Below are 25,020 nucleotides of genomic sequence, written 5' to 3'. Positions count from 1 at the left end.
TATACACACATATATATATATATATATATATATATATATTAAAATATATGCATACACATTACAAAAACATCTAGATAGTTATACATGAGAAAATAATGTAACTGCTTTCTCTGTTTTGCTATGGCCATCTGCCTTGAATCCGTAGACTCAGTAATTTACAGCCTCCGACCGTCTCCTCTCTCACACACACACACACACACACACACACACACACACACACACACACACACACACACACACACCATTTGGTCTAACAGCTCCGGGGGGTTTTATGATTTCTCTCACACTTGTCCTGGCTTGTCTTCAGACATGTCCAGACTGTTCACAAAACTTTTCATGGAACTCTTTACAGCAAGGAGCGGTTAGAGAGATTGACATTACTTTTTTAAAATATATGGTTGCTATATTTCATGTTATTTGCAAGTATGTGTAAGTTACAGCCAATACTGTATACAGGATTAGGGGGCACAGGAAGTGGTTAGGTGGCGGGACATTGATCCTATGCATACTAATGTGATTCATTTTTAAAATATTATTTTATTTTGTAAACCGGTAGGGGCAGCATTTTTATTTTTCTCATTTTAAAATTATTTTTATATTTTATTTTGAAAACCGGAAGTGGGGGCGACCGGTAGGGGCAGCATTTTATTTTTAAATTATTTTTTAAATTTTATTGTTGAAAACCGGAAGTGTGGGCGGGACATTCGCCGGAAGGGGGCGGGGCTTATACCGGAAGTGGTGGTCGGGCGTAGCCGGAAGTGGGCGGGGCTTAATACGTAGGGAGATGTGTGACCTGTCACACCACCTGTCACTTTCTATGCATACTAATGAGATTGAAGTGGTATGTGTATAACTACTGGCTCGAACCGAGCCGGTGTTGTGCTGTAGGTTGAAGGCTTGCCGTAGATTGAAGCCCTGTTCGCGGGGACGCGCAAACGTGACGTCATCGCCTGTATTGAGCGTTCGTCTAGTTTAATAAGCTTTTCTCTCTCTTTTGAATGATATATTTCCCATCAGATTAAACAGCAAACGGCTGAATAAATAATGTGCATACAATTGCGAGGAGGCTCGTTTTAAGGACACGTTTTTCAGATAGTCACAATCTTCGTATTGGAACAAACTTCCGTTTTTGAGTGTATAGTCCCACTCTGTTATATTCCTCCTTCCTACAGAACAGACAATGACAGGATAAGATGTGATTTGTCAGTATAGTCCTATTTCTTAAAACCTTCTCTGTTGTTAAAGTGTCTGATAACCACGAATAGTAAGCAATTATATGACAGTAATGATATCACATGATCATGTCAGACACTGTTATTTTCAATCAAGCCTAAAAGATCATGTGTTCAAACTGGCTTCACTCGCTTGAATTGCTCCTTTGAATATCATTTTTATATATTCCTACTCAACATGTTTGTATTGTAATGCCACTCCTATTTTTTTTATTGTATTTTAAGGTGACATTGAATGCTTTGAAAGGTACCCTAAAATAAAGTGTATTATTGATCATGAACTGCATCGTCCAATCAGTGAGCGATACACAGTAAGGGGGCGGGGTGAGTGTCTGAGGATTTCATCGAAGGATGGTCTGGTGGTTCCTCGGTTATAGCTCCTCCATGATCGCTCCTCGCTCCTCGCTCCTCGCTCCTCGCTCCTCGCTCCTCGCTCCTCGCTCCTCGCTCCTCGCTCCTCTGGCAGAAATAAGGCCATGGGACGCTACTCAAGATGGCGCAGACAAATCAACTTCCGGTGAGACCAAGACCGAGGAGCGAGGAAATTAAAAATAAGAGAAGTGAGAAAGGCCCTTTGACTGCTATTCTGAAATGTCTCAGGCTAACTTCCTGTCACATGGGAACTAAAAAGAACTGCTTCATGCAGTACCGGAAGTCACCAGAGGGAGTCACTCTAACACACAAAATAATTAGCCAGAACAGTGTACTTTGAGGGTTTTTGACTCTGCAGACCGTTTACATGCATAAAAACCTTCATAACACAAGGGGACGTGTAATAACTGGAAAAGCATGACATGGGCCCTTTATGATCACTTTTAATAAAAGTCACTGTTATGGTTATGGGTTTATTTTCCACTTCTTTCTTAAATGTTTTCCTCCTTGTGTCTGGTCCTACTTCTTGTGTTAGCCTTCCTGTCTTTAGTTTCCCTCCTGTGTCTGATTGTCTCATTGTGTTAACCTGTTGCACCCCCCACCCCACCCAGCTCTGTCTGATTACCCTTCCGTGTATTTAGTCCTGTCTTGTCTTGAGCGTTTTGTCCTCCAAAGCCTGAAAGACGTCTGATTCTGATCACAGATAACAGCTGAGGGACGAGTTCACATGTGCTCTGAGCTAACGCTGATAAAGGCTCACAGTTATCATCAGAACAGCTGTTACAGTTGACTGACATGGAAAAGACGATAAATGCAAGAACTGTTTGACGCCCACAAACTCTCCTCTCTCTGTGATCCATGATGAACAGATTTTTGGAGAGACAACAGATCAGGAAAGGACAAAGTTGATAAGAATGAAGAACGTTTGTTGTGCCACCAGTAACACAGGTTCTATAACTAGTTGGTAATCTGTGTTCAGTCGGATGTGAACCGTATCAGGCGATGCAGGTTCAGAGACTGATATTCTACGAGAAAAAGTTCCAAGAATTGGAAAAAAATGTCAAAAATGATTAAATATGAGAACAATTCTGACATGTTGGGACACAATCTGTAATGTTTGAAAAAACAACATTTTGAAGAAACGTCAGGATTGAAAAAAAAATGGTGTGACTTTTATTTTGAAAAGTTTCTCTGTTGTTTCTAAAGACAGGATGAACTCAGACTCCATCTTGTTGTTCTGACTGGTGAGCAGACTCTAACATGGCGCCTGAAGCTCTTTCACCTCCCAGCACTGCTTCATCTGCAAGTAATATATTATATAACAGTTAACATCGGGTGTGTTTGATGTGTTATGATTGTGTTTAGTTTTGGTTTTGTTGTGTGCTTTTGTGTGTTTGTTCCTGTCTCACCCCTCCCTTCTCTGTGTTCCTCTGCAGGGCTGGTGTGTGACAGGGAGTTGGCTGGCTCCTCCCAGGAGCAGACGAGGCACACCTGTTTCCACTCACCTCTTCACCTGTAGATATAAAAGCCCGGTCCTCATGCCACTTCCCTGCCAGATAATTCCTCTGTGTTTCGACCCTCCGGTGTGTCTCGCTGCCTCCTGTCCCTGACGACTCAGTGCCAGCCAACTTCCTGACTCCACTGCCGTCTTTTTCTGTTCTTCTGCTTGAATAAAGCTTTTTGTTTTTTACCATCTCTCTCCAGTCTTTTGCTTTGGGGTCCAACATTCTATAGGCCTTAATGATGTCTTTGATTCTAATTTAAGTTTACATTCATTTAGCAGCACATTTTATAAATGGTTAAACACAGATAGTGCTAATAATGTTAAAGATATAACACGTTTTAAACTCTTATTAAAGCAAATTCAAAGGGTTAAATGTTCGTTATGCAGAATATAAAAGATGGTTAGTAAAAGTTCCAGAGGTGCAGCGAATAAACTAAACTTTAAATGTCAGTTCAGAATAACGTGATGTTTCTAACGAGACAGAGTTTTTTGAGACATCTGAAATACAAAAACATTTCAAAAAACAGAAATAAATAAAAAGTCAGAAATTGGAGAAAAGTTCAGAAATTTGACAGAAAATCTGATATTTAAGAAAGTCAAAACATTTAGTAAATGATATTATCTTATACATTATTTTAAATATCTTCCAGAAGCTCAGTTTACACCACATGCACATACTTCCAGTTGGTGACGTTGTATTGAGAGTGAAAGAACAGAAGGAACCCTTAGTGGCCCCACAGAGAGGAAATGCCTCTCATCTGATCAGTGTTAGGAGGGCGTCGGGGCCAGGGTAGGAAACGGTGCCTTGCTCAGGGGCACCTCGGTCTATCGGGGACTTGAACTGGTGACTCTGCGGGTCCCTACGGTCTATAGGTACAGATCTCTTCTATCATATCATCATTGAAGGGTGCATGCACACGCTGCGACCGGCAGGGAAAAGTTTGGTGTCCTCCGTTTTGTTTGTTTTGTGTTTGTTTTAAAGGTTTTTAATGCGCCACCGACCTATTCGATAAAGCGTCTGTATGATTGAATGCTCCCTGCGCCGCTAGTCAAAATGGACATTCTTTATTCTGTGATTCTGTGGATCGTATTCCTTCAATGTTTGGCATGTGATGTCAATGGGGCTGTCATCCGGGAGAGGACACAGTACACCAGAGATGTGCTGCTACAACTGAACATGGCAAGTCTGGCTCGTGTGATAGATACCACGTTACAGTTACCGGACATTATTCGGAGGAATCCAAATGAAACCTGTGGTGCAACGGGGCACCAGAGGAGGAAGCGGGGTAAACGCGGCGGCGTAAGATTACGCATGAGAAGGCAGCGGCTCCCTCGGATTCCTCTGCCCTCAATGATCCTGGGGAACGTTCAATCGCTGAGGAACAAGGTTGACGAGCTTCAGGGTAGTGTTCGGTTTCAGAAGAATTTCAGGGACTGCTGTGTTTTGGCCTTAATAATAATAATAATAATAGCTTCGATTTCTATAGCGCCTTTCAGGGGACCCAAGGTCGCTTCACAAGTAATAGTGCAAAGACAAACATAACAAAACAAAAGACAGACAAACAGAACAACAGATCGATTTAGGGGCCGAAAGCCTTGGCAAACAGATGGGACTTGAGGGCCCTTTTGAAGGCTTCAAGTGTGGGGATGTTGCGTATCTCCGCAGGGAGAGCGTTCCAGAGGGTGGGGGCTGCCACACTGAAGGCTCTGTCCCCGTAGGTTCGCAGTTTGGTGCGGGGGGTGGTAAGCAGGCCAGAGTCTGAGGACCGCAGGTTCCGGGGTGGGGCATGTGGGTGAAGGATGTCCGATAGGTACTGGGGGGCAAGGGCATGGAGGGATTTGTAGGTAAGGAGGAGGATTTTGTAGGATATGCGGGACTTGACCGGTGTCAGTACCAGATATGTTCGGCCTACCAGATATGTTCGGGTGTATTTCCGTCGCATCCGTCATCCGTCATATCCGTCATATACTCACCTCCCTCTGCTCCCAGCGCTATGCTGCCACACACCGGCCGTCTGCGGAACTGCAGCCGGAGGAACTCGGTACAGCTTGTTATGTGTGAACGATCTAGATCCCTCCGCTTCCCCATAATTACCGCGAACATTTTAACTTTCATGACAGAAATGGAGAGCTTTTATGCTGAGATAAAGCAGTACGTGCTCAATGGTGGTTACCACAATCTCACCATCGCCGCTGATCGCAGCATGATAAAAGGAAGGCGTTCATTCGGAGGGCATCCAAACAATACCTGATCAAAGGTAAGTAACAGAATAAGACCATGGTTAAGTCACGAACATACGTTTTTATTATGAGGTATAAACCCCCTGTACATGTGACATCATCACATCCCTTTACTTATAGGGATCAATAAAGTATATAGTATATATCTATCTATCTATTTATCTAATGGTGTTTTTTGGTGCAAAAGTGATCATACCTCTAATGGTTTATCATATTGCAATTCCAACATTTTTCAGTAAATCGCAAGGACTCCACAGCTTGTTTCTCCTTTTTCTTTTTATACACACTTTACATTACTGTAGTTGTTACGTCTAAACCACATTTGCCACTGGATTTCTTGAACAGCTTTTAGTCATAATGTCATCTCTACACATGTCTAAATGATTGTTTTGTTGTTCCTGTCGTGCCAGCTGGAGATTTGTACTACACATACAAGGACAATGAGAGGATGGTTGTGTGCACCAAGGACCAAATTATCAATGTCCTGAAGGAGTGCCATGATAACCTGGGTTCCGGAGGTCATGCAGGGAGAAGGCGCACCACCGAGAAGGTTTTGGCAACGTACCACTGGTCCACTATGCGGGAGGACGTGAAGAAATGGGTGGGAGTTTTTGACTGACTGATTATTGATCTACAGAAATGTGTTGTATGTGTACATTGAAACAGAGTGAGACAGTTTGAGCTCCATCAGAGCAGAGAAAACATATTTCAGAACTTTAACAGTTTAATTCTGTCTCCTCTGAAAGTTTTCTCTGTTCTATCATTTTTATACCTAAAGTTTTTTGTTTTGCTGATTGAAAATGTATGATATTTGCTAAGGTTGATGAGTGTCCCCGCTGCCAGCAACACGAGGTCATTAAAACGGTTTGCACCCGTACTGCATCCCATTCATGTTCCCGAGGCATGGACTGTCCTTGGTGTGGATCTCATTGGCCCACTTCCCTCCACTGCTAAGGGCAAAAGGTACTATCATGATGGGCTGAAGCATGTGACCTCCTTTAAAGGTTCTAAACGTGAAGAATCTGGTTTAAAAAGAAAGGAAATCATTTACAGTGATTCTGTATGTATTTACAACATTCTGCATTTTATATTGCAGATACATTCTAACAGCGACTGATCTGTTCACGAAGTGGGTGGTAGCAAAAATGCTCTACCACAAAACAGCTGTTGAGGTCTCAAAAAAGATTGTGAATATTCTTCGAGATTTCGGTCTTGTCGAGAAGATCATTACCGACCAAGGACGGGAATTTGTCAATGAGGTACAATAATCTATCTAATACAGTGTATGTGTTATGTGTAACAATGTAATACGATTTTTCAGGTAATTTGGTAATTGGTGTACACTAAACCATCTGCAGGTCAACCGTGGTGTTTTTGATGCACTGGGTGTAAAACACTGCATCACTTCAGCGTACCATCCCCAGTGCAATGGCCAAGATGAGCGTACAAACCAAAACATAAAAAAAGCACTTGCAAAGTACTGTGGAGAGGACCAGAATGACTGGGATTTACATCTGAGGGGCATTGTGGCGAGCATTAACACCTCAAAGCAGGTACAATGTTGTAACAAATGCAGATGGAAACAATACTCAACAGAGATACTAAAAGGAATTTTTATGCTTTCAGAGGTCAACCAAGTGCACGCCCTATTTTGCCCAGTTTGGGAGGCACCCTCGCGTCCCGGGTGTTATAAATGCTACAGTCAATGACAGGGATGATACCTCTGTTTTGGTGCCTGCTGATGAGGCAGAACAGCAGCTTGAGGCAAAGGCTGCAACCATTGCAGATTTGCACTCGAAGGTGAGAATAAAATGGCAATATTTAAAACATAATAACTCCTAAAAAATGCAAGCGTATGTTAAGGACTGTAAATGATAACTGTTACATATCTTTCTCAGATTTACCAGAACATCCAAATAGCACAACAGAGACAGAAAATCTCTTTTGAAAAACGCAAGGGAAAGAATGTGAAATCTTTCCTGATTAACGTTGGAGATGAGGTCCTAAGAGCGAATAAGAGGAAGGAGGGCCGAAAAGGTGGAAAACTGGAGTGCAACTGGTTTGGCCCTTATGTGGTTTCCTCAATCACCAACAAGGGTGTGGCAACCCTGTTGAGCTCAACAGGAGCTCAGCTGAGACAGAGTGTGAATGTGTCTCAGCTGAAGCCCTTTATCAGGCCTATGTTGAGAGGTATTTTGATTATCAATACAAGGACACATTTTAGGTATACTTCATGTGTGGTACTTCAATAATACTGTTTATTTTTTGTCTATCTAATAACAGCTGAACCGAAGTTGGATTCGGAGGGGTCTGTTGCTGACCACCAGTATGCCCTCTCTGGTGCGAAATACGCAAAGGATCTACATCCGATTCAAGACAAGCTGGTAGATATATGTTTACTTCATGCACAGTGATGGAGGTGCATTGTTTTGATTTGAATTTTTCTATGTTTTCTATTGGCTTGAAGTATGTTTTGCAATCTGTTATTTGCAGCTCAGCTATGTGCTAGACCACAATAGGCCTGGAGCAGAGGTCATTGTGAAGGAGGGTGATGTGTGCCTGACCAGAGAGGACTTTTGGAGCCTGGGTCTTCCTCAGTGCATGGAGTCAAATGTAGGTATACTTGAGCTTTCCTCCCAACTTCATCTTGTCTCAAATAAATGGCACAGGTAACTTACTGTTGTTACTGTTTCAGATTGGAAACACGTGCCTGAAGATGGTACAAGAAGCCACCCAAAGACATGTACGGTTTTCAACAGACATCATTGGCCTGCTTTTTTCTTTTGAATAACACATATTTTCTAAATAGCTGTTTAGTGGTGAAACTCCAATCTCGTGAAGTGTGGTTGTCTCTTGTTGTTGAACATACTTCTATGAAGATTTCATTTTTTTTGAAAAACTATCAATATAGGGCAAAGATATATACATCGTGGATATGTATGTGGTTCCTACCTGGAAGTCCAAAACAGCTGACGTGTTGGCCAGTTTTCCAGTAAGTTCCTGTTGCTTGAGACCTATGTTTCTTGAAATTGATATACAGCAACTTAAAATCCCTTGTTTAAAATACTAGGCTGACCAATTGGCCACCAAGGACATGGTTTTCATCCCTGCCTGGAGTCGGCAGCAAGGAAAGGCAGATCACTATTTGCTTTGCGTGAGTCTGTTCCAAATGATCTCACCAGCATGTACAAAATGAACATAAGTTGTGCTGTGTGGTTTTCTTCTGGTGTTTGATTATGTCTAATTTCAGCTATTTTGTCAATGGTTGACAGGTGATCAAGCCAGCAAAGAGAGAGTTATATTTGCTCGACCCTCTTAAGCCAGATGGCTTTGGGGACAATTCCTACAAGGACATATTTAGGTTTTTGTAACATGATTACCCCCACCGTTCTGTGGCTTGTATGGGAGTTCTAAATAGTTTATAGTATTCTAATACTGCAGTAACCATCTTGTAGACCAGGGGTCTGAATCTGATCAAATTCATTTATAATATATCTCCATTTCCACAAAGTCTGGAGTGTCCTTAGTGGAAACAAAAGAAAAAGAGTCTGCAACAGGATGCTATGAATTATAATGTTCATTTTGTTATAAGCCTTGTTCAAAGGTTGTTTTCAAGTTCAGCTTTGTTCAGAGGCTGGTAAACGTATTTTTGTTTGTTTTATTTTAGCCCCGTTCAGTGGCTTTCATAACTTTCCTCTTTTAAGGCATGCAATAGTTCAATGTAAGGAAATCCAAAAACATGAATTATATTGTGTATAGCGTTCCTTCACCAAATCAATTCCCATGTCTTATCATTTCTTTTGACAGTGACCTAGCGCACCGCATTGCTCCAGGTCAGTGGACAGTAAAGTTCGGCAGAGACGTCAAGGTACATTTCTCCACCATCTCATACACCTGCTTTCACATGTCTTTATTTTCCATTTGACCATGAACATCACTGTTATATTCCAAATTCTTACAGGGTTTGCCTCACCAAACCACGGGCAATGACTGTGGTGTCTTCATACTGATGGTAAATTCCTCCCTTGACACTTTTTTTTAAAGGGTTTTGTTAGTTTTTGAAACTCATAACTTAACAGATCTTTATCCTTTCACAGTATGCACTCAACTTCAGCACAGATGCTCCACTTTGGTTTACCGAGGTCAGTATTTATCCTCTGAGTTAGTATTTCAGGGGGAAGAGGGGGCTAACATTGAGTAGACAAATGATGAGGTTCCATTCATTTTCAACTTTATTATTGTTACATTTTCTTTTAGCGGGACATAGCACAGATCCGGAAATGGTGGTGCATTATGCTCATGGAACGGTACCAGATTGAAGGGTAAATCATACATTTTAAATGTTACTTTATAGACAACAGTTTCTTTGACACTGATTTACATTTTCATCCTGATATTATGTGATTTTTATAGCCACGGACAGAGGTTTTCTTACTGGACCAATGAGGCCGAAGAGCTGCTCAAAGGGGCACTGGAGCCAGTGTACAGGGTCTCAAAGAAGCAAAAGACAGAACATGAGGTCAATAGGCACACTCCTGTTTGTGATAAAGAAATGTAACAATCCAGATTATTTAACACATGCATACATATCAATATTGATAATTGTATACACATGTAATTAAACAATCACATGACCCACACCTTATATTTTCCTTCAAAGGTCCAGTTTCAAAAGTCCGACATGTGCTTCATATTGGAGGTAATATCTTTTCAGTGAAGCAGTAACTGTTTTTTGTTTAAAAAACGACCTATGATCACGGCAGAATTTCCAACTATTATGTCTCACTGCTTTTTTTAACTTTATTGATAGCTGTTTTTTACCTCAAGGAGAAGAATAACAAAACATAAGAAAAATGTGTGTGATATATTCAACATTAATATTAAAAATGTGTATTTTTGCTACCTGAAGCCCAAAGAATCTTGGTATTTCGATTGTGCTGGCAACAGTCTAGTCAATGTGTTGTTAAATATGTTTGATCTAGTCTGACCAATACTTCACAGCTGCCAAACTGTCTTCTCTCGGACCTTCTGATGGAAGTGGTTCTCCAGGAAGGTGACAAAGCGTACTCATCACTCACTCTATAGTGTACCACCTTCAGAGACACAATGTCCACTGTGTCTTTCAGAAGAGGGGCCCACTTTCGCTGGCTTGAGAGTAAGTGATTCAGTGAAGGTGCAGCAGTATACGACAGCTGTGGTGTCTATGCATATTTTTAATGGCTCTATTGAAATGCTTGTTTTACACAGGTGTTGCTACATGGAGTTTGTTCTCTGCTTCATACAAGCAGGATTTCAACGTCATGTACACCATTGACACCTGCCGTGGATGCTTGGAGCCTTACAAAAACTGCAAACCAGGTAGACTTCTTATTCTGGATAATAATGTTTATGTGTCATTACATATTTAGTGTGTTGTGGTCCTAGTGTGATTCAATTACAATATTTTCTTTTTCTATTCATAGGATATGTTGGGAAAGGTAAAAGAGGAGAATTGCAGGGCATCTACTCTGATGACCAACATCCAGGCTATTGCAGTCCCTTCTGCAACCAGATATCATAGGTAAAGATTAACTCACACAAACAAATGTCAGAATAGACTAAATTGTCACTGCAATTAATGAAGATCATCCTTTGATATCTTACCTTCAAGTTTGGTTTTCCCGGACGCTGCCCGTCATGGACTTCGGGTCGTGGACTTCGGGTCGTGGCTGAACCTGTCTCTGCAGTCCTGCCTTGGGTCATGCTGCTTCCCTGATGGCTTCCTCATATATTCTGAACAATCTGTGCTGTTTTCCTATCCACATGTAAAAGGAACTAGAAGGATTTCTTGATACTAAGGGCTGTAGAGAAAAGTTTGGAGCTTTTTCCATTAACGTTGAAGTTCAAATTCTCAATAAACACTTGAATGCTGTGCTGTCTTTCTATTTACTTGAATGTGTGAATTCATTCAGTTGGGTAGGTAAGCTTGGGATGGATATATTAAATATATACATACAAAAAATTAGAGACTCTTTCCAATGAAAGTAGCTAGCCGCAATAGCTCCAAGATTGCTATATCTAGTTTGTAGGTCGCCAAGTTGGCATCATTGACAGTTCGTCTCTTAAAGCCTCTAAAGCTCTGCAACAAAAAAGGATCATTATGAATGTAAATACTATACATGGTAATGCAGCAGGGCAGAGTGCGATGAGGCAGGCAGGCAGAACCAGATTTATTTCTAAATATTTGTCGATCAATATTAGGCTACACTAATATAAGGCTACTAGTATTATGATATTACTGCAATAATATTCCAGTGGTGGCTGCTTAAGGTTGTTTCTGGCTCGTTTGATCCAAACATTGTCCAAAGCTCAAAATGTATTGTAATAGATGTAAGAATTCTCAAAATGTACAATATGTTTTGATCCAACACAATATTCTGATTCAATCCATATATGTTAGGGGGTTTTTTTTCACCAAAATAAATAGACTGCCTTCTCTCCAGCTCACCGCACACAAAGGGGGGGGGGGGGGGGGCATCTGTATTAACGGGTCAGTCTATAAGCACTCTAACAGCACCATAAATGACATTTAAATAACCACAAAAAGACAATTATTGTTTCCGATATTGATTTAACGAGATGCTGTTATAACATGGAAACGGCTTAATTTAAAAAAATAAGCTTCAAAAATGTTTTATGAAGCACACTGGGTACAGCCCTGTAATACATGTGTTCCGTGTGTATATAGTCTTACGCAAGAAACACATAGCATGAACAGACTGCAACAAAACCAGTCTTACAAAACAGACTTCTGCTAAACTGGTGCAGAAGCAAAGCATCTGCCTTAGATGAAGTTCACACAGAACTGTGGAAAAGGGAGAACATCTGTACTTGCTTTCAACGACATGATCAGGCTTATATATTATAAAAGTGTTGGCTAAAGTAACGCAGAATATATATATTTTTTAATTGTAAATAATTAAGTACACACACATAACAAGCTGTACCGAGTTCCTCCGGCTGCAGTTCCGCAGACGGCCGGTGTGTGGCAGCATAGCGCTGGGAGCAGAGGGAGGTGAGTATATGACGGATATGACGGATGACGGATGCGACGGAAATACACCCGAACATATCTGGTAGGCCGAACATATCTGGTACTGACACCGGCAACCAGTGTAGGTGGATGAGGGTGGGAGTGATGTGCTGCCACGGTTTTGTGTTCAACTTCACTGATACATGGCTCACAGACTGTAACCAGGACAACGATCTGTTTATTGACGGTTTTGGAGCTCCCTTTCGTCTGGATCGAAAGGCAGAAGTGACACGAAAAACTCAAGGGGGCGGAGTATGTTTGTACGTAAACAAACAGTACTGTAGCTCTGTGACTGTCAGAGAACGCATTTGCACCCCAGATGTTGAACTTTTATCTATTTCATTGCGTCCCTTCTACCTGCCCCGTGAGTTTCCCCAAGTTTTTATAACAATAGTGTACATCCATCCCAGGGCAAATGCCACCTCTGCCTCCAGCACTATCTTTGATTTGGTGCAAAAACTGCAGTCAATTTCACCTGACGCACCAAACTTTATACTTGGGGATTTTAACCATGTGACCCTTAAAAAGACACTCACTAACTTTTATCAATATGTCTCCTATCCAACCAGGCGGGATAAAACATTAGACCTGTGTTATGGGTCAGTGAAGGAAGCCTATAAGTCAGTCCCATTACCCCCACTGGGCTCTGCTGATCATAACTGTGTGCATCTACTGCCCATATACAAAACAGTTTTGAAGCGAGAGAAAACATTGACAAAGGACATAAATGTCTGGACAGAAGAATCTGTAGCCTGTTTGCAGGAATGTTATGACTGCACTGATTGGGATATGTTCAAAGAGTCTTGTGGTGCCGACTTGGATGAAGTTGTTGATGTAACATGCTCAAATACAGCCTTTTGTAAAGACATGATTATTCCGTGTAAGCAAGTTAAAATATACCCTAATAACAAACCATGACCAAGGCGGTTAAGTCCAGCATTCAGAAAAAGAACCAAGCTTTGAAACAGGGAAGTGCCTCTGATCTGCATGATGCTAATAGGGAACTTAAAATAGAAATTCTGAAAGCTAAACAGAATTTTAAATCTGAACTACAAAACAAAATGGCTGCAAACAACCTTGGCTCAGTCTGGAGTAGCATGAAAACCATACCAGGCCTCCGGGAAGCAAAGAATAGCTGCCATGTGACTCTGGGTGGCTTTAATTCAGATGTTGAGTTTACAAATGCCCTAAATCACTTTTTTTCTCGATTTGACACATTTGATTTCAGTAATAATAATATATCTGAACTGAAGCTCAAACTTGAAGACAATAAGCATTTGAACATAGATCAGAGGGAAGTGGAAAAGGCCTTTCGTTTAGTAAAAATAAATAAGAGTCATGGACCTGACAACATCTGCGGTCGTTTACTTAAACGTTGCGCAAAAGAACTTAGCCCTGTGTTCCACTACATTTGTAATATGTCTTTCCAGACACAGCATGTGCCAAAGGTTTGGAAGGATGCTGTGGTAGTCCCTGTCCCCAAATCCAGAGGCCCCAAAACTCTTAACGAGTTTAGACCAGTTGCACTGACATCAATTCTAATGAAGACATTGGAAAAACTAGTCAGAGCAGAAATGTTAAGGAAGACTGAGCATGCAGTTTGCTTACAGGCCACACAGAGGAGTGGAGGATGCCACGGTCACCTTATCTGACTTGGAGGGAATTGGATCTCATGCTAGACTTTTATTTGTTGATTTTTCCTCTGCTTTTAACACAATTCAACCTCATATTCTAATTGGCAGACTTTTAGAACAATTTGAAATAAGCAATAATCTTATGGGCTGGATTCTTGATTTTTTAACCAATAGGACACAAAGAGTGAGGGTGAATGGGACCTTATCTGATCAAGTCAACTCCCCACAAGGATGTGTCCTTACCACTATTATTTATACTGTACACTAATATGTGTCAAAGTAGGTGGGAAAATAGGACTATTTTAAAGTATGCAGATGACTCTGTAATCGTTAGTAGGCTCCAGGACAATGAGACCAGGCACGGCCCTGTCGTTGACAACTTTGTCAGGTGGTGTGAGGAGTCCTATCTACAACTGAACATAAGCAAAACCAAGGACATGATCATTGATTTTAGAAGACAGCCCCAAATACATGAAGTCTTAACGATCCAGAACAGAAAGTAGAATTTGTGCAATCATACAAATATCTCGGGACAATTATTGACTCAAAATTGAGCTCTGATCCAAACTGTGAGGCTGTGTGCAAAAGGGGGCACCAGCGTTTGTACTGTCTTAGGAAACTGTCCTATTTTAACATTGACAAAACCATGATGATCATGTTTTATCGTGCTTTCATCGAGTCCATTCTGTCTCTTTCACTAATGTCATGGTTTGGTAACCTGACTTTAAAGAGCAGGAACTCTGAGTCAGATCATAAAGTGGTCCAGCAGACTGATTGGTGAGCCACAGCTAAACCTGGAGACCCTGTACCTCAGGCAGTTACAGCTAAACCTGGAGACCCTGTACCTCAGGCAGTTACAGCTAAACCTGGAGACCCTGTACCTCAGGCAGTTACAGCTAAACCTGGAGACGCTGTACCTCAGGCAGTTACAGCTAACCTGGAGACCCTGTACCTCAGGCAGTCACAGCTAAACCTGGAGACCCTGTACCTCAGGCAGTTACAGCTAAACCTGGAGACCCTGTACCTCAGGCAGTTACAGCTACCTGGAGACAGTAACCTCAGGCAGTACACAGCTAAACCTGGAGACCCTGTACCTCAGGCAGTTACAGCTAAACCTGGAGACCCTGTACCCTCAGGCAGTTACAGCTAAACCTGGAGACCCTGTACCTCAGGCAGTTACAGGCTAAACCTGGAGACCCTGTACCTTCAGGCAGTTACAGCTAAACCTAGAGACCCTGTACCTCAGCAGTTACAGCTAAACCTGGAGACCCTGTACCCTCAGGCAGTTACAGCTAAACCTGGAGAACCCTGTACCTCAGGCAGTTACAGCTAAACCTGAGACCCTGTACCCTAAGGCAGTTACAGCTAAACCTGGAGACCCTGTAACCTCAGGCAGTTACAGCTAAACCTGGAGACCCTGTAACCTCAGGGCAGTTACAGCTAAACCTGGAGACCCGGTACCTCAGGCAGTACAGCTAAACCTGGAGACCCTGTACCTCAGGCAGTTACAGCTAAACCTGGAGACCCTGTACCTCGGCAGTACAGCTAAACCTGGAGACCCTGTACCTCAGGCAGTTACAGCTAAACCTGGAGACCCTGTACCTCAGGCAGTTACAGCTAAACCTGGAGACCCTGTACCTCAGGCAGTTACAGCTAAACCTGGAGACCCTGTACCTCAGGCAGTTACAGCTAAACCTGGAGACCCTGTACCTCAGGCAGTTACAGCTAAACCTGGAGACCCTGTACCTCAGGCAGTTACAGCTAAACCTGGAGACCCTGTACCTCAGGCAGTTACAGCTAAACCTGGAGACCCTGTACCTCAGGCAGTTACAGCTAACCTGGAGACCCTGTACCTCAGGCAGTTACAGCTAAACCTGGAGACCCTGTACCTCAGGCAGTTACAGCTAAACCTGGAGACCCTGTACCTCAGGCAGTTACAGCTAAACCTGGAGACCCTGTACCTCAGGCAGTTACAGCTAAACCTGGAGACCCTGTACCTCAGGCAGTTACAGCTAAACCTGGAGACCCTGTACCTCAGGCAGTTACAGCTAAACCTGGAGACCCTGTACCTCAGGCAGTTACAGCTAAACCTGGAGACCCTGTACCTCAGGCAGTTACAGCTAAACCTGGAGACCCTGTACCTCAGGCAGTTACAGCTAAACCTGGAGACCCTGTACCTCAGGCAGTTACAGCTAAACCTGGAGACCCTGTACCTCAGGCAGTTACAGCTAAACCTGGAGACCCTGTACCTCAGGCAGTTACAGCTAAACCTGGAGACCCTGTACCTCAGGCAGTTACAGCTAAACCTGGAGACCCTGTACCTCAGGCAGTTACAGCTAAACCTGGAGACCCTGTACCTCAGGCAGTTACAGCTAAACCTGGAGACCCTGTACCTCAGGCAGTTACAGCTAAACCTGGAGACCCTGTACCTCAGGCAGTTACAGCTAAACCTGGAGACCCTGTACCTCAGGCAGTTACAGCTAAACCTGGAGACCCTGTACCTCAGGCAGTTACAGCTAAACCTGGAGACCCTGTACCTCAGGCAGTTACAGCTAAACCTGGAGACGCTGTACCTCAGGCAGTTACAGCTACACCTGGAGACCCTGTACCTCAGGCAGTTACAGCTAAAACCTGGAGACCCTGTACCTCAGGGCAGTTACAGCTAAACCTGGAGACCCTGTACCTCAGGCAGTTACAGCTAAACCTGGAGACGCTGTACCTCAGGCAGTTACAGCTAAACCTGGAGACCCTGTACCTCAGGCAGTTACAGCTAAACCTGGAGACCCTGTACCTCAGGCAGTTACAGCTAAACCTGGAGACCCTGTACCTCAGGCAGTACAGCTAAACCTGGAGACCCTGTACCTCAGGCAGTTACAGCTAAACCTGGAGACCCTGTACCTCAGGCAGTTACAGCTAAACCTGGAGACCCTGTACCTCAGGCAGTTACAGCTAAACCTGGAGACCCTGTACCTCAGGCAGTTACAGCTAAACCCTGGAGACCCTGTACCTCAGGCAGTTACAGCTAAACCTGGAGACCCTGTACCTCAGGCAGTTACAGCTAACCTGGAGACCCTGTACCTCAGGCAGTACAGCTAAACCTGGAGACCCTGTACCTCAGGCAGTCACAGCTAAACCTGGAGACCCTGTACCTCAGGCAGTCACAGCTAAACCTGGAGACCCTGTACCTCAGGCAGTTACAGCTAAACCTGGAGACCCTGTACCTCAGGCAGTTACAGCTAAACCTGGAGACCCTGTACCTCAGGCAGTTACAGCTAAACCTGGAGACCCTGTACCTCAGGCAGTTACAGCTAAACCTGGAGACCCTGTACCTCAGGCAGTTACAGCTAAACCTGGAGACCCTGTACCTCAGGCAGTCACAGCTAAACCTGGAGACCCTGTACCTCAGGCAGTCACAGCTAAACCTGGAGACCCTGTACCTCAGGCAGTCACAGCTAAACCTGGAGACCCTGTACCTCAGGCAGTCACAGCTAAACCTGGAGACCCTGTACCTCAGGCAGTTACAGCTAAACCTGGAGACCCTGTACCTCAGGCAGTTACAGCTAAACCTGGAGACCCTGTACCTCAGGCAGTTACAGCTAAACCTGGAGACCCTGTACCTCAGGCAGTTACAGCTAAACCTGGAGACCCTGTACCTCAGGCAGTTACAGCTAAACCTGGAGACCCTGTACCTCAGGCAGTTACAGCTAAACCTGGAGATCCCTGTACCTCAGGCAGTTACAGCTAAACCTGGAGACCCTGTACCTCAGGCAGTTACAGCTAAACCTGGAGACCCTGTACCTCAGGCAGTTACAGCTAAACCTGGAGACCCTGTACCTCAGGCAGTCACAGCTAAACCTGGAGACGCTGTACCTCAGGCAGTTACAGCTAAACCTGGAGACCCTGTACCTCAGGCAGTCACAGCTAAACCTGGAGACCCTGTACCTCAGGCAGTTACAGCTAAACCTGGAGACCCTGTACCTCAGGCAGTTACAGCTAAACCTGGAGACCCTGTACCTCAGGCAGTTACAGCTAAACCTGGAGACCCTGTACCTCAGGCAGTCACAGCTAAACCTGGAGACGCTGTACCTCAGGCAGTTACAGCTAAACCTGGAGACCCTGTACCTCAGGCAGTTACAGCTAAACCTGGAGACCCTGTACCTCAGGCAGTTACAGCTAAACCTGGAGACCCTGTACCTCAGGCAGTTACAGCGGTTATCCAGCTCCATATGAGACGATGACTCCCACCCTCTGCACTCAGAGTTCAAGCTTCTTCCTTCGGGCCGGAGGTTGCTCGTCCCAAGGAGTAGAACGAAGCGCTATGAAAACATCCCAGCAGCTATAGCACACATTAACACAGGAGCGTCACACAGATGCCTAGTTTTATTTATTTATTTAATTGTGAATTTTGAATGTCCATGTTTGTACTAGTGTTTTCCTTCTTAAAATATTTTGAGATTTGGTTGAGCAGGGTATACTTGTACTTGTACTTGTACTTGTACTTGTACTTGTCCTTTATTAGAGATGTGTCTGTTGTTTGTGTTTATTTTTAGTGTCAGGATGGAACCCTTGTCTTTTTCTCTGCAAACAGAATCTACCTACGGGTACAAATAAATAACCTGAACCTGTTCCTGAACCTGAATACACCCTTCAGTGTAATGTAAATATCAGGTGCAGTTTCGGTGAAGCTGCACCTCAGAGTCAAAGCAACTGGCAGAGAGAAGAAGAAATCAATACTTTATTATATGTGTTTCTGCAAGTATATATTCAAAGATGTCCATAATAAAGAGAGAGCACAGAGACTCCAGAGTTACTGATCTATTGATTTATGATGTCTTCCTGCAGGAACTCTAATGAGTCTGCACACAGGGGAAGACTTCAGACGAAAACCTTCAAAATAAAAGCCTCACTCACAGTAGGTTTGCAGGGGCAGCATTACATTACATTTCATTACATTGCATTTAGCTGACGCTTTTATCCAAAGCGACTCACAATAAGTGCATTCGACCAGGAAGACACAACCTTGAAGAAAACAGAATCATAAAGTACATCAGGTTTCATAGAGCCAAACATTTCAAGTGCTACTCAACTGGCTTTAGGTAAGCCAGTCCTTTATTAGTATAAAAGTGCTTTGTTAATAGTTCTATCGCTCGAAGTGGAGTCGAAAGAACAGGAAGTATAACCTTACAGCCATAACCTGATGCAGTAAGATCCTACATGGCAGACGGAGTAACGAGGTGACCACCACAACCAACTATGACAAAGTCTTCAGCTGATTTCCTTTCCATGTTAGGGACAGATTGTGAAAGTCTTATGTCAGCTGCCTCACTAATTGTGCATGCCATAGATCCACTGTCCACTAATGCTTTGAGAGCATGTCCATTATCGGTGGTCGCCCCTCCCCATAAGGACGGGACACCCCTCCCCATAAGGACGTGACACCCCTCCCCATAAGGACGGGACACCCCTCCCAATAAGGACGGGACACCCCTCCCCATAAGGACGTGACACCCCTCCCCATAAGGACGGGACACCCCTCCCCATAAGGACGGGACACCCCTCCCAATAAGGACGGGACACCCCTCCCCATAAGGACGGGACACCCCTCCCCATAAGGACGTGACACCCCTCCCCATAAGGACGGGACACCCCTCCCAATAAGGACGGGACACCCCTCCCAATAAGGACGGGACACCCCTCCCCATAAGGACGTGACACCCCTCCCCATAAGGACGTGACACCCCTCCCCATAAGGACGGGACACCCCTCCCCATAAGGACGGGACACCCCTCCCAATAAGGACGGGACACCCCTCCCCATAAGGACGGGACACCCCTCCCCATAAGGACGTGACACCCCTCCCCATAAGGACGGGACACCCCTCCCAATAAGGACGGGACACCCCTCCCAATAAGGACGGGACACCCCTCCCCATAAGGACGTGACACCCCTCCCCATAAGGACGTGACACCCCTCCCCATAAGGACGGGACACCCCTCCCCATAAGGACGTGACACCCCTCCCAATAAGGACGTGACACCCCTCCCCATAAGGACGTGACACCCCTCCCCATAAGGACGGGACACCCCTCCCCATAAGGACGGGACACCCCTCCCCATAAGGACGTGACACCCCTCCCATAAGGACGTGACACCCCTCCCCATAAGGACGGTACACCCCTCCCCATAAGGACGGGACACCCCTCCCCATAAGGACGGGACACCCCTCCCCATAAGGACGGGACACCCCTCCCCATAAGGACGTGACACCCCTCCCCATAAGGACGGGACACCCCTCCCCATAAGGACGTGACACCCCTCCCCATAAGGACGGGACACCCCTCCCAATAAGGACGTGACACCCCTCCCCATAAGGACGGGACACCCCTCCCCATAAGGACGGGACACCCCTCCCAATAAGGACGTGACACCCCTCCCCATAAGGACGTGACACCCCTCCCCATAAGGACGGGACACCCCTCCCAATAAGGACGTGACACCCCTCCCCATAAGGACGGGACACCCCTCCCCATAAGGACGTGACACCCCTCCCCATAAGGACGGGACACCCCTCCCATAAGGACGGGACACCCCTCCCAATAAGGACGTGACACCCCTCCCAATAAGGACGTGACACCCCTCCCCATAAGGACGGGACACCCCTCCCAATAAGGACGTGACACCCCTCCCCATAAGGACGGGACACCCCTCCCAATAAGGACGTGACACCCCTCCCCATAAGGACGTGACACCACTCGTCAGAAGGACGTGACACCCCTCCCCATAAGGACGTGACACCCCTCCCCCATAAGGACGTGACACCCCTCCCAATAAGGACGGGACACCCCTCCCAATAAGGACGGGACACCCCTCCCCATAAGGACGGGACACCCCTCCCCATAAGGACGTGACACCCCTCCCCATAAGGACGTGACACCCCTCGTCATAAGGACGTGACACCCCTCCCCATAAGGACGTGACACCCCTCCCCATAAGGACGTGACACCCCTCCCAATAAGGACGGGACACCCCTCCCAATAAGGACGGGACACCCCTCCCATAAGGACGGGACACCCCTCCCATAAGGACGTGACACCCCTCCCAATAAGGACGGGACACCCCTCCCCATAAGGACGTGACACCCCTCCCCATAAGGACGTGACACCCCTCCCCATAAGGACGTGACACCCCTCCCCATAAGGACGGGACACCCCTCCCAATAAGGACGTGACACCCCTCCCAATAAGGACGGGACACCCCTCCCCATAAGGACGGGACACCCCTCCCAATAAGGACGTGACACCCCTCCCCATAAGGACGTGACACCCCTCCCAATAAGGACGTGACACCCCTCCCCATAAGGACGGGACACCCCTCCCCATAAGGACGTGACACCCCTCCCCATAAGGACGGACACCCCTCCCAATAAGGACGTGACACCCCTCCCCATAAGGACGGGACACCCCTCCCAATAAGGACGTGACACCCCTCCCCATAATGACCAACCCCTCCCCATTAAGGACGTGACACCCCTCCCCATAAGGACGGGACACCCCTCCCCATAAGGGACGGTGACAGCCCCTCCCCATAAGGAAGTGACAACCCCTCCTCCCATAAGGACGTGACACCCCTCCCCATAAGGACGGACACCCCTCCCCATAAGGACGTGACACCCCTCCCCATAAGGACGGGACACCCCTCCCCATAAGGGACGGGACACCCCTCCCCATAAGGACGTGACACCCCTCCCCATAAGGACGGGACACCCCTCCCAATAAGGACGTGACAACCCCTCCCCATAAGGACGGGACACCCCTCCCAATAAGGACGTGACACCCCTCCCCATAAGGACGGGACAACCCCTCCCCATAAGGACGGGACACCCCTCCCCATAAGTGACGTGGACACCCTCCCCATAAGGACGTGAACCCCTCCCCATAAGGACGGGACACCCCCCCATAAGGACGTGACACCCCCCCCATAAGGACGGGACCGGACACCCCTCCCCATAAGGACGGGAACACCCCTCCCCATAAGGACGGGACACCCCCTCCCCATAAGGACGTGACACCCCTCCCCATAAGGACGGACACCCTCCCCATAAGGACGGGACACCCTACCCCTTCCCAATAAGGAACGTGACACCCCTCCCCATAAGGACGGGACACCCCTCCCATAAGGACGGGACACCCCTCCCAATAAGGACGTGGACACCCCTCCCCATAAGGACGTGACACCCCTCCCAATAAGGACGGGACACCCCTCCCCATAAGGACGTGACACCCCTCCCCATAAGGACGTGACACCCCTCCCCCATAAGGACGTGACACCCCTCCCAATAAGGACGGGACACCCCTCCCCATAAGGACGGGACACCCTCCCAATAAGGACGTGACACCCCTCCCCATAAGGACGGGACACCCCTCCCCATAAGGACGTGACACCCCTCCCCATAAGGACGGGACACCCCTCCCAATAAGGACGTGACACCCCTCCCCATAAGGACGGGACACCCCTCCCCATAAGGACGGGACACCCCTCCCCACACAGTGTGTGCAGGTCTGGCTTTGGACTGGGTGGGCTCAGTGATGGCTCCTCACTGCAGAGACATCAGACTCAGGTCATTTCGCACAGTGGCTGCAGAGTGACACATCTCTTCAGTTAGTCTCTGCTCCAGCTTTGCTCTGAGGAGGACAAGAGACATCAACTTGGGCAAACTATCACTCTGAACACTTGTCACAGGAAATGTGATATTTTGGCAACAGTTTTTTTCATCTGCAAAATGAGCCACTTGATGGCATTGCTGCCGAGAATCATCAGTCTGGCCTGGCACAACTAGAATTACATTATTATTACATTACATTTAGCTGAGGCTTTTATCCAAAGCGACTCACAATAAGTACATTCGACCAGGAAGACACAACCTTGAAGAAAACAGAATCATAAAGTACATCAGGTTTCATAGAGCCAAACATTTCAAGTGCTACTCAACTGGCTTTAGGTAAGCCAGTCCTTTATTAGTATAAAAGTGCTTTGTTAATAGTTCTATCGCTCGAAGTGGAGTCGAAAGAGATTAGTTTTCAGTCTGGAAGGTGTGTAAGCTATCTGCCGTCCTGATGTCAATGGGGAGCTCATTCCACCATCTTGGAGCCAGGACAGCAAACCCACGTGTTTCTGCTGATGGGAACTTGGGTCCCCCTCGCAGCGAGGGTGTAGCGGTTGATGCAGAGCGGAGTGCACACCTCCTCATGAAAACGCTTTTATTTTGAAGGCACCACCCTTCCCTCTGTAGTCAGTGTGTGACCTCTGGTAGCTTGACGAGGTTTGAAACGAGGAAACAGAAACCTACTGCTGAACGTGAGTGTTTTAATATATGAATATAATATACTAATATACTGATATACTAATACTAATCCCCAGCTCATGGGACAGGGTGAGGGGCCGGGGTTACACCCAAACCCCCCCGATTGTGTTTGGCTGTAGTTTAATGATCTCTGAGTTAATGTGAAAGTACGTTGTGATTTTAAATAATGTAATCGCAGACTTGGAAGGTAACTAAGTACCTTTACTAAAGTACTGTACTTAAGTACACTTTTCAGGTACTTACATTTCGCTACCTGGAGTAAATCCACCAGCTCCCCTGCAGAATACAAAGTACTTCAAACTAGCTGCACCTTCACCAGCTTTGAGAACACTTTACTGATCAATCATTATAAAACATATCATATATATTATTCTGAAATGGACCAATCTGCACAACGAATACTTTTACTGTCTTTCACTATATTTTGATGAGAATACTTTTCTACTTTCACTTGAGGAACATTTTGAATGCAGGACTTTTACTGAAACAGAGTATTCCTCCACTCTGGTACTTCTACTTTTACTCAAGTACAAGATCTGAGTACTTCTACTTTTACTCCAGTACAAGATCTGAGTACTTCTACTTTTACTCAAGTACAAGATCTGAGTACTTCTACTTTTACTCAAGTACAAGATCTGAGTACTTACTTTCACTCAAGTACAAGATCAAGTACAAGATGCTGAGTACTTCTTACTTTAATCACTCAAGTACAAGATCTGAGTACTTCTACTTTCAACTCAAGTACAAGATCTGAGTACTTCTACTTTTACTCAAGTACAAGATCTGAGTACTTCTACTTTACTTTACTCAAGTACAAGATCTGAGTACTTCTACTTTTACTCAGTCAAGATCTGAGTACTTCTACTTTACTATCAGTACAAGATCTGAGTACTTCTACTTTTACTCAAGTAGCAAGATCTGAGTACTTCTACTTTTACTCAGTACAAGATCTGAGTACTTCTACTTTTACTCAAGTACAAGATCTGAGTACTCTTCTACTTTTACCTCAAGTACAGATCTGAGTACTTCTACTTTTACTCAAGTACAAGATCTGAGTACTTCTAACTTTTACTCAAGTACATGATCTGAGTACTTCTACTTTTACTCAAGTAACAAGATCTGAGATACTTCTACTTTTACTCAAGTACAAGATCTGAGTACTTCTACTTTTACTCAAGTACAAGATCTGAGTACTTCTACTTTTACTCAAGTACAAGATCTGATACTTCTACTTTTACTCAAGTACAGGATCTGAGTACTTCTACTTTTACTCAAGTACAAGATCTGAGTACTTCTACTTTTACTCAAGTACAAGATCTGAGTACTTCTACTTTTACTCAAGTACAAGATCTGAGTACTTCTACTTTTACTCAAGTACAAGATCTGAGTACTTCTACTTTTACTCAAGTACAAGATCTGAGTACTTCTACTTTTACTCAAGTACAAGATCTGAGTACTTCTACTTTTACTCAAGTACAAGATCTGAGTACTTCTACTTTTACTCAAGTACAAGATCTGAGTACTTCTACTTTTACTCAAGTACAAATCTGAGTACTTCTACTTTTACTCAAGAACAAGATCTGAGTACTTCTACTTTTACTCAAG

At 45.2% G+C, this 25,020-nt stretch overlaps 2 protein-coding genes and 2 long non-coding RNA genes across 9 annotated transcripts in view; all 4 read left to right on the top strand.

Annotated features, from left to right (window-relative positions):
• Positions 1-2,820: 2,820 nt before the first annotated feature.
• On the top strand, positions 2,821-3,295 carry LOC117553838. The gene is made up of 2 exons (XR_004570195.1): positions 2,821-2,910; positions 3,041-3,295. It is a non-coding gene; the product is annotated as an uncharacterized LOC117553838 (long non-coding RNA).
• A 1,778-nt stretch (positions 3,296-5,073) lies between these two features.
• LOC117553839 lies at positions 5,074-6,770 on the top strand. Of its 2 annotated transcripts, XR_004570197.1 has the most exons (4): positions 5,074-5,366; positions 5,760-5,950; positions 6,446-6,608; positions 6,708-6,770. It is a non-coding gene; the product is annotated as an uncharacterized LOC117553839 (long non-coding RNA). The 2 variants fall into 2 exon arrangements; XR_004570196.1 differs by having other exon boundaries at positions 5,076-5,366; positions 6,446-6,757.
• Positions 6,771-7,095: 325 nt separating this feature from the next.
• Positions 7,096-11,260, top strand: LOC117553834. Of its 5 annotated transcripts, XM_034227908.1 has the most exons (16): positions 7,096-7,149; positions 7,248-7,539; positions 7,633-7,733; positions 7,843-7,962; positions 8,045-8,092; positions 8,261-8,341; positions 8,420-8,503; positions 9,157-9,217; positions 9,311-9,361; positions 9,447-9,491; positions 9,607-9,671; positions 9,763-9,868; positions 10,010-10,048; positions 10,351-10,504; positions 10,597-10,707; positions 10,812-11,008. In XM_034227908.1, coding segments are annotated over exons 5-14 (618 nt in total). In that variant the 5' UTR covers positions 7,096-7,149; positions 7,248-7,539; positions 7,633-7,733; positions 7,843-7,962; positions 8,045-8,090; the 3' UTR covers positions 10,435-10,504; positions 10,597-10,707; positions 10,812-11,008. The 5 variants fall into 5 exon arrangements, with proteins under 5 accessions (XP_034083799.1, XP_034083797.1, XP_034083796.1 ...); XM_034227906.1 differs by lacking the exons at positions 7,096-7,149; positions 7,248-7,539; positions 7,633-7,733; positions 7,843-7,962; positions 8,045-8,092 and having other exon boundaries at positions 8,104-8,341; positions 10,812-10,909; positions 11,000-11,260; XM_034227905.1 differs by lacking the exons at positions 7,096-7,149; positions 7,248-7,539; positions 7,633-7,733; positions 7,843-7,962; positions 8,045-8,092 and having other exon boundaries at positions 8,104-8,341.
• A 12,046-nt stretch (positions 11,261-23,306) lies between these two features.
• The window catches only part of LOC117553836, a 23,477-nt gene continuing 21,763 nt past the window's right edge, over positions 23,307-25,020 (top strand). Inside the window, exon 1 of the mRNA XM_034227911.1 lies at positions 23,307-23,408. The gene's annotated coding sequence lies outside the window, so the exon portion shown is untranslated. The remainder of the gene's footprint in view (positions 23,409-25,020) is intronic.

Source organism: Gymnodraco acuticeps, unplaced genomic scaffold, assembly GCF_902827175.1.
Source record: "Gymnodraco acuticeps unplaced genomic scaffold, fGymAcu1.1, whole genome shotgun sequence".
Taxonomy (NCBI): Eukaryota; Metazoa; Chordata; class Actinopteri; order Perciformes; family Bathydraconidae; genus Gymnodraco; species Gymnodraco acuticeps.
Note: the sequence above shows the minus strand (reverse complement) of the source record. Positions and strands in the feature narration are given on the sequence as shown.